Source organism: Anabrus simplex, chromosome 10 (genome assembly GCF_040414725.1).
Source record: "Anabrus simplex isolate iqAnaSimp1 chromosome 10, ASM4041472v1, whole genome shotgun sequence".
Classification (NCBI taxonomy): domain Eukaryota; kingdom Metazoa; phylum Arthropoda; class Insecta; order Orthoptera; family Tettigoniidae; genus Anabrus; species Anabrus simplex.
The window spans coordinates 32,664,287-32,674,426 of record NC_090274.1 but is presented as its reverse complement, the minus strand read 5'-3'; the positions used below and the strand labels follow the sequence as shown (position 1 = coordinate 32,674,426).

The 10,140-nt window shown below is 40.1% G+C and overlaps 1 protein-coding gene across 1 annotated transcript; it reads left to right on the top strand.

The window, feature by feature from the left end:
- Positions 1–164: 164 nt before the first annotated feature.
- On the top strand, positions 165–2,644 carry Rrp40 (exosome complex component Rrp40). The gene has a single exon (XM_067155009.2). The coding sequence runs from the start codon at positions 606–608 to the stop codon at positions 1,317–1,319; it is 714 nt and encodes a 237-aa protein (XP_067011110.1). The 5' UTR covers positions 165–605; the 3' UTR covers positions 1,320–2,644.
- The last annotated feature ends 7,496 nt before the right edge of the window (positions 2,645–10,140 follow it).

The following is a 10,140-nucleotide window of genomic DNA, read 5'->3' as shown; positions in this document are numbered from 1 at the left end:
TTATCGCTAAACACTGTTAAATGTTAATCAGTGGAGACCGGCCTTTAAGGGGCATTATTTGGCTTCTTCTACCAGAATAGTGGGTTGGGGATATCTTGAACTCTATTTAGCACTGAAAATAAAACTGTCTCTGCTTATCATCATATCATGAATACAAAATTCGCAATGTTATTCGTAGGGACATTCCTCCATTGCTAATTTAGTGTAGTTTACGAAAAACACTATCTTTGAAAAACACTTTAGGAAGAAATTATTGTGTGATATGATTTGAGTTTTCTTATATAACGAACCCTTCACCGAAAGGTTGCTTAATGAAATAAGTACAGTGACGAACGGCGAATTTTATTGCAACATATACTGGCACAGTGCAACAGGCAGAAGTGCATAGAAGACCAAATAGAAGACCGCTGTTCATTTCTATCTGTATTTGTTTCTGTTCCTCTGTTCTCTTCTATCCTCTTTGGTTCAGCGATCATTTCTTGTAAAATTTCATTCTCTTTGGACTTCGGTTAATTTGTTGTGGTTGCTGCTGATAGTATTGAAGTAGTGTGTGTGGCTCCAGTACTTTTGTGGTTGTTTTGAATGGTCTTCAATTGTAACTTAAAATGAATGTAACCGTCGGTGATGTGGTTTTACCCGGAGACTACGTTGGCGAAATTTCCACTGAATGTGACAAATCTCATTGTATATTGGGACCTGGTTTAAGACTTCACTCTGATAAGGTTATAGTATGCAAAAGTGGAATTTTGAAGAAGAAATCACCCAACACGTATTACGTGGACTGTTCGCACCAGAAAAGATATGTGCCTGCCAGACGCGAATCTGTTGTCGGTGTAGTTACCAACAAAGGTGGCGACATTTTCAAGGTGGACATTGGTTCAAGTGAACAGGCGTCTCTTTCGTACCTAGCGTTTGAAGGTGCTACAAAGAAAAACAGACCAGATGTCCAAGTTGGAGATGTTATTTTTTCAAAATTGGTTATGGCTAGTAGAGACATGGAACCCGAAGTTGTGTGTGTTGATCATTATGGAAAGAAAGGGAAATTAGGTGAATTACCTGAAGGGGGCTTTATATTTACTTGCAGCCTAAATCTGATCCGAAAAATACTCCATAAAAAGTGTCCTTTACTTAAGTTACTGGGAAAGGAGATACCTCATGAAATAGTGATTGGAATGAATGGTAAAGTATGGGTGAAAGCACCAACAACTGAAAAAACAATAGCTGTGTGCAATGCTATATTGGCTGCTGAACACATTACAAATGAAGAAATTGTGTACATGTGTGATGATCTGGTGAATGTTTTGGCTAAAATGGAGTAACATAGTGTGAATGTTTCATATTTTTAAGAATAAAGCTAAGATATATTTGAGCATATTTCTTTTGAAGTGAAGCTTTAATTAAGAGATAAGTATTTCACACAATGTGCATGGATAAAGTTACAAGTTATTTAGTACAGAGTTCAGTCAATGTTATCCTTCTTCTTTTGCACTCTTTCGCGGGTAAAAATATAGAAGCGGGTACTGAAGGATTGTTACATAGAATGTTACTTGAAATGCTTCCAAGTTTACCTTATAATGATCGAGAGGAAGAGAGATGTGTTCAATACGCTTGCCAGGGACCAACCCTCCTGCCCCTAGAAGTACATTTACTTTTATAACCAGAAATACTGTTTTAGACGGCATACTCCATTGCTTATAATAGTGATTGGTTCACGTAACGAAGAGGATGACTTCACTGACACCTAGGATGAGACCGAGAATTTGTTACCAACCATTGCCACACTCCCTTCGAGAGGCTCTTTTCTATCGCCGCGGCGCATACTGTCCGCACGGCAGGAAAAAAAAGTATAGCCATATCAACCTAACAGTTCGCAGCACTGTCGTTCCTCTCGGTGCTCCCTCTCAGCGCTACTAGTGCGACAGTAAACTGGCGTGCGCCACCTAGTGGTCGCTCATGTTACTAAACCATGAGTACCTTTTTCTATAGTTTCGCCCTTTCGCGTGGTAACGATCGCATTTGTTTCCGCATAGTGTACATATGCAGCTTTCGTCCGGATTATGGAAAGATTTCCTATGGCATAGTTTATAATGGAATCCATGGATTGCGAATCGTGTTATTCTGTGTCTCAGTTCGTACCCTTGGTTTTTCCACTCAGATGTCATAATTGCATCTGTTAGATAAAAGTCTCTCCAGATGTCAGCATTCTTCACTCAGAGTACGCTCTGATATGGGTGTGTAGATGGTAAGCACATTTTAATTCTTATCTCCTCGATGTTAAAAGGTTCTCTCGTGAGCTCATATCTTAACAGTGCAGTCTTTGCTATGCATAGGGTTTTCTTGAGATAGGTGGCTTTGATTTTTTCTATGGCCATTAAGTCTTTTTTGCTCAGGTGCTCCCATATGACGTGTATTGCATATGTAATGATAGGTGTAATCTTGATATGAAGCAAGTCTATTGCTGTCGTTGTGGAAAGTTGTCGTAAGACTTTAATCTCGTTCATCGCCACGATTGCCACAGTTGTCCTGTCATTGATGTGAGATGCAAAGCTTTTGCCAGTTGTTTTTAATGTCAACCCCAGGTATTTGAATGTGTTTACTCTGGTTAGTGCTTCGTTCTTGTAGATGATCATGGTTTTATTATTTTATTATTTCTTCTTCTTCTTGCGTTCCGGCCTTCTAAGGACCACGTTACAATTTCAATTGTTCCTCCTTAGTTCTTTCCTTTTCTTCCAGTATTCTTTCATTGTTTCACTGTGTTTCTTTTTCCTGTCTTCAGTCCACTTTGTGCCTGTTTTCTTTTCCTTCCTCCCTTGGAATCCTTCCATTTGTAAGACTTTCTTCCTAAAAATCTTTCTTTCCAATAATTCTTCTTCTCGTATGTTGTTCCTTTCCAGGTCTTTCTTGACTTCTTGAATCCAGGTGGTAGTTGATTTCTTTTCCCAAAGGTACTTGAAGATTCGTTTAGTTAGTCTATTGTCATCCATTCTGTAAATGTGTCCAAGAAATAGCAATCTCCTTTTTCTTATTGTTTCTGATATGTTTTCTACGTTCTAGTAAATTTCATTGTTACTTCTTAATTTCCAAAACTCTGCAATTCTTGGAGGACCTAATATTTTCCTTATAATTCTTCTTTCTAATATTTCTAATTTATCAAGCTTGTAGTTCAGTGCTAGACATTCGCTGGCATAAAGGCATTCTGGTTTCACTACTGTGTTGTAGTGCTTTATTTTAAGTTTCCTTGATAAGCACTTTTTGTTGTAAGTATTCTTAGTTATACCGTATGCTCTTTCCATCTTTTGTATCCTCTCCTCTATAGCAGATTTTTCTAAACCATTTTCTTGAATTGTCTCACCCAAATATTTGAATTTCTTTACCTTTTCTATTCGACCAATATCCGTTGCTAAAAACTTTGGGGCACTTTTTATATTCGTCAAAAATTTTGTTTTCTCGGCAGAGATTCTCAAGCCTGTCATGTTGGCTGTCTTTTCAAGGAGATTGACTTGCATTGCTGCATCTGTAAGGCTTTCTGAAAGTATGGCAAAGTCATCTGCAAATGCTAGGCAATTTATTGCAACACCTTTGCTCTTCTTCCCTAGCATGAGTGGCAATATTTTATATTCTTTCAGTTTTTCATTCCAAATTCTTACAATTTTCTCCATGACACAATTGAAAAGGAGTGGAGATAGACCATCGCCCTGCCTGACACCTGTATTTATTTTGAAAGGTCGAGATACTTCACCCATAAATTTTACTTTCGAGATAGTGTCTGTAAGTGTTTCACGAATTAGGTTTGCCAATTTAGTTTTAACTCCAAATTCACGGATTACTTTATCTAGGGTTTCCCTATCAACAGAGTCAAAGGCTTTTTTAAAGTCAATAAATGTTACAACTATGTCTTTGGTGCAATTGAAATTGTACATTGTACAAGGTAGGAAATTAATTCCAAGATAAGATCGGATTGTTAGTCCGAAATGATTTTTTATTCGTGCTTTACTCCACTAGGTTCTTCCGCTCTCTCCACCGTTGGGACATTAAATTCCTCATCCGCCTTCGAGACCGTTGACCAGGTTTCACCTGTAACCCTAGGCAGGGGCCCTTACAGGGTGCTACCATCCGGAGCCAGATGGACCCAGGTTTTTTTACGAGGTTGTTACTCCTCCCCCTCCTCCTTCCCCATCACTTGCAAGATGGGGCCCCGGGCTTGGGTTATTATTATTATTATTATTATTTTATTATTTATTTTATTTGACACAGCAAATCTCCAAACATATCGGTACACAACCTCCACAGCAACAACAATAACAACCATATAACGTGCATAGACGAGAGAAGTGTCGCCACCAACTGCTCTAAAATTAAACCCTATCTTGCTGTATATATAAATCTTACCTGACAACATCAACAGTTGAATTGCACAGGACTCAATTTTCAAATTTTAATGACAAGAGTTCTTATAACATACCAATACAAAGTATATCAGCCATAGAACATTCTCGATATTCAACTTAATCAACACAAGAACTAGAAGAGGATTGAAGAATGAATGCAACGCAACATGAACTCAAATTTTAATAGACGTTTTTAAAATATACCATGTTTTAATGTGTTTAATGTGCTATATTTTTTAGTGTCTTATGATGTGGCATATATATTTTAATGTGTTTATGTGCTCATGTCCATGCTCAATCAATAGGTTTTAGTTTATTCTAACCATCACCACTTTTAATCAGAGATATTTTAACGCAACATACTGCAATATATTTTACTTCCATTTTTCATTAGACATCCGGATGCTCTTACATAACATCTTTGTAATTTTGTCCTATGACTGTAAATTTGTGTGCTAGCTGATGATGGCCAAGATAGGTCAAAACCGGTACTAGTGCAATAATTCATTCACAATAAATGTATTGATCGGTGGAACATTTTTCTTGTCTATTACGATGATCATGGTTGACGATGGAATACTTCCGCTGCCTTTTCTGAATATCATGTGTACCGTCGTTTTTGGGTTCAGTGTCATGTTGTTGGTGTGTGCCCAGCTTACAAGCTTATCAAAAGTTTCTTGCAATTTTTGTTGTGATTTCGATACCAACACCATGTCATTTGTATAGATGTATATAGAGACCTCTGCTGTTGCTGTCACTGGAACTACGTCCGTCGTTTCAATGTTGAACATTAACGGGCTTAGTTGGTCTCCTTGAAGGACCCCTACTGTCTGTTGTATTGCTTCTGATCTGGAGGGGTTATCATCATCATTACTTTACTTCTCGCAGCCCAGTACTTGCTACATTCAGCTGCGCACGGAACGACTGTCGTTTGTTTACACGCTCGCGGCCTCCTCGGGAAGGATGTTGTGAAACGGTGCTCTGAGCTGCCAACCTCTGTACTGAGGAACTAATGAGTGAGGTGCTTCAATAGCTGGTAGTGGTGATTATTGTTACACGATTGCTCTGGACTGGTTCTTGCCGTGCGGACGGTTAGGATAGGATCTGGACAAGACCATTGGTCTGGATGGTTAGAAGCCGCAAATTGGGCCTAGGCCCATAGTTTCGTGAGGAAATACGATTGGTCTAGACGGAAGATGATTGGTGTGGACGGTTAGGATTCTTGCCTAGGCATGTTAAGTTTGAAGACAGTCGGGCAAAAACTGTTGCACTTACAACATTTTGAGAACTGAAAAGCTACTTTTGTATAAAGGGATACTGCTAACAGTAATGATCGACCTTTGCATGTTGAAAGATAAGAATAGTTTTTAGTATTCCATTATGGTAAGCTGCATCATATACAAGTTTTCACACATACTGTATATCATCATTATAGACAGTTATGCTTTTCAGCATTCAGACTGCAAGCCTGTGTGAATTTACTAAATGTCGCCACAATCCTCTATTTGCAACTAGTGCTGTGGCCTCATTTAGTTCTATAGCCTACCTCTTGTCTGTAAATTGCTAGAAACTTAGTCTAACCATCGTCGTCTTTGTCTCTCTCTACTTCTCTTACCCTCTGTAACAGAGTCCATTATTCTCCTAGATAGCCTGTCCTCCTCCATTCGCCTCGCATGACCTCACCACTGAAGCCGGTTAATGCATACAGCTTCATTCATCGAGTACCCTCCTGGCATGGTTCCCACCTGTTTGTACCAGCAATCATTCCTGCTACTTTCATGTCTGTTACTTGTAACTTATGAATAAGATATCCTGAGTCCACCCAGCTTTTGATCCTGTAAAGCAAAGTTGGTCTGAAAACAGACCGATGTAAAGATAGTTTGGTCCGGGAGCTGATTTCCTTCTTACAGAATACTGTTGATCGCAACTGCGAGCTCACTGCATTAGCTTTACTAATCTTGCACCTTGATTCAATCTCACTATATTACCATCCTGGGAGAACACACATCCTAAATACTTGAAATTATCTACCTGTTCGAGCTTTGTATCACCAATATGACATTCAGTTCTGTTGATTTTCTTACCTACCGACATCAATTTAGTCTTCGAAAGGCTAAGTTTCATTCCCTACTCATTGCACCTATTTTCAGTTCCAAGATATTAGACTGCAGGCTTTTGGCACAATCTGCCGTTATGACCAAGTCATCAGCATAGGCCAAACTGCTTACTACATTTCCACCTAACTGAATCCCTCCCTGCCATTTTATATCTTTCAGCAGATGATCCATGTAAACAACGAACAGCAAAGGTGAATGATTACCTAAAGCCTTGTCTAACCCCTGTAAGTACCCTGAACCAAGAACTCATTCTACCATCAATTCTCACTGAAGCCCAATTATCAACATAAATGCCTTTGATTGATTTTAATAATCTAGCCTTAATCCCATAGTCCCCCAGAATGGTGAAAATCTTTTCCCTCGGTACCCTGTCGTGCTTTCTCTAGATCTACAAAACAAACACAACTGTCTATTCCTCTCGTAGCATTTATCAATTACCTGGCGTATACTGAAAATCCGATCCTGACAGCCCCTCTGTGGTCTAAACCACACTGGTTTTCATCCAACTTCCTCTCAACCACTGACTGCACCCTCCCTTCCAAGATGCCGGGTATACTAATCAATAAGATACCTCGATAGTTGTTGTTGCAATCCTTCCTGTTCCCTTGCTTATAGATAGGTGCAATTACTGCTTTTGTCCAATCTGAAGGTACCTTACGAACACTCCAGTTGCAGTCCTTCCTGTTCCCTTGCTTATAGATAGGTGCACTTACTGCTTTTGTCCAATCTAAAGGTACTTTACCAACACTCCATGCTAATCTTATTATTCTATGAAGCCATTTGATCCCTGCCTTCCCATTATACTTAACCATTTCAGGTCTAGTTTTAATTTACGAATTACCGGGCGAGTTGGCCGTGTGGTTAGGAGCGCGCAGCTGTGAGCTCGCATCCGGGAGGTAGTGGGTTCGAACCCCACTGTCGGCAGCCCTGAAGATGGTTTTCCATTTTCACACCAGGCAAATGCTGGGGCTGTACCTTAATTAAGGCCACGGCCGCTTCCTTCCCATTCCGAGGCCTTTCCTGTCCCATTGTCGCCATAATACCTATCTGTGACAGTGCGACATAAAGCAACTAGAAAAAAAAAAAATTACTAATTTCAGTTAACAGTTATTAGTAAATCTAACACTATGAACCCAAGCTGAACTTTGAAGATTGAAACATTCCTCAGCAAATGCTTGACATGATTTGCCGTCTATAACGGGGAAAGGGTTAATCCAACTATTTCTAAACACAGATCAGTACGCCAGGAATTGTCAGAAATTCAAAAGCGGAATTATGAAATACAGTGAAATTCCAAAGGTATTCGAGGAAGCGGGCTTGGCTTTTCGAAAGAATTTTTAAATACCTCAATAGGACATTTAAAAATGGCCAAACACGGAGAAGAAAAGAATACCACCATGTATCAGAGAATTAACTTTTAGGGCAGACTTGTCAATGTTTTTGGACCATTTTGGCTTAAAAACTCAGTAGGATCTCCCCTTAAACACATTTAATTTGTTCACTACTGTGATTTGCATCTGTAGTTGAATATATATGTGGTTGAAAGGAAGTTGGATAAGATACATGATCACCTTTTATTGGAGGAATGTGTTGTGGTTATGAAACTCATAATTAGGGTTTTACCTTTTGTCATTACTCAAACTTGTGTTGATAGTATGCCTTTTCTGGTGGGATCTAGTGTGCACCGTGCACTATGTCTTCTGGTGTGGACTAGAAAAAATTTGTTACTTTCATTGTCCTGTCTGTCTCATCCTTGCCTTTGATAACATGAAAGTGATCGAGGTATGAGTGATGCTAATAATGTAATTCCTGATGCAGCCAGTCCCTGTTATGAATGGTGTAGGTATGTTGGTTGGTGTGGGTGTTTACAGTGGGCTTGGCAGACTGAGATACAATAACAACTTCTGGCTCAGTGAGGAAAGCGACAGGAAACTATCTCATTTCCTCGGTAACACCTAGGCCACCTATGACAGCTGATGGTGGAGCTGCCAAGGATCAAACCAGCCTCCAGGCTAATATCTCGGTATGCATACATGTTGATAGCAATTCAGTTACATACGGCAGTGACAACTTTCGTAGCAAATACAAATTACTTGGCAATGCCATCTGTCTTATGGTCTTATCCCGTTTCTCTACGGGTCAAGTATGAAGCAGATGAATCTTCATAGCAAGTTTTTACGACCAGATGCCCTTCCTGACATAAATTTGTCAGAGGAGATAAGGAGAATGAAATTAATGACGTGATATACGATATAGGAAGGGAGAGGGCAAAACCCAGTGCCAGCACATAGCCTACGCCTGTCGAATAGCACCAGGGCTTAGCGTCTGCATGCGATGGACAAATCACCATCAGCAGCGTCATATGTCCTTGCTACGTATGATCATTGCAGAGAAGTTTGGAATATAATCCAGGATTCTGGCATGCAATCCAGTGATTAGAAATTGTATACCACCACCTCTCTTATCCTATCCTGCTGGCCATCATTCTGCTGGTGAAAATTTTCTTGACCAATGGGACTCTAACCGTCTAACCACGGTGTCAGACCATATAGACTCAATGCCTTTAAACCGATCATGGCCACCAGGTGTACAACCTATATACACAAGACTTTTAAATCTTTACCTGTCGAGTGATGTGTTAGCTGAGTGGTGAAGCTAGTATGCTACGGACTTCAAGATTGGTCATCGTCAGCAATTTATAACAGGTAAGTTAAAATCGCATATGTTTCAAATTTATAAGATGTAAATACATGTAAGATAGGATAGGAGGAGACAGATGGAATGAAAAATATAAAAGTAAACACCTTGAAAGACTAGAGATAGGAAGTTCGTGTTCACAGGACATGAGCATTAGTATGTTCTGAAGAAATGATTAGCGTTTAAACCAAGTCGGCCCTCAGGTTCAAGATCCACATCGATATCTTGGCACACACCACCGACTGGTAAAATGTGCCTGCGGCTCTTCTTGTCGCTATAAACCAAAGGTAATGGATCGGTGTGACTCTAGCAGCCTTGCAGACGTATGCAAGAATGGTACCGTCAAATGGGTGAGTTTGAAAGAGGGCGTATTATTGTCATGGCAGAACATGATGTATTCATCCGGGAAATTCCTGCTCGCGTGGGACAAAGTGTGTCTGCATGCAACGGGTGTGTACAGAATTGTAGTCACGTTCAAGGGTAACGGTTACAGCGATTTGCAGATTCATAGAGCCCTGCATCCCAGAGAAATGACCAAGCATAGCTCACGGAGGAAGGAGTGAAGGAAACTGTCTACCTGCCTTACATTCATTCACAACACCACAGACCGAATTACCGAGGTCCTCCGCAAACACAATATAAAAAAGTGTTTGGCAGAGTCACTAAAATTGCTCAGTCTGGGTAAAACCGAGGACAAATTGTCCCCACTTTTACATCCTGGGGTATACGAAATTCCCTGTACTTACAGCAAGGTATACATTGGCCAAACATGCCGGTCATTGGTACTCATATCAAGGAACATGGAACAAAATATTCGTCTCAACCAGCCAGACAAATCAGCAATAGCTGAGCATGCTCTATCGTCGGGTCATGATGTGTTCCGAGATGCTCGAGCTCTTACCCACACTAGATATTACAGGTCCAGGCTTATACGGGAA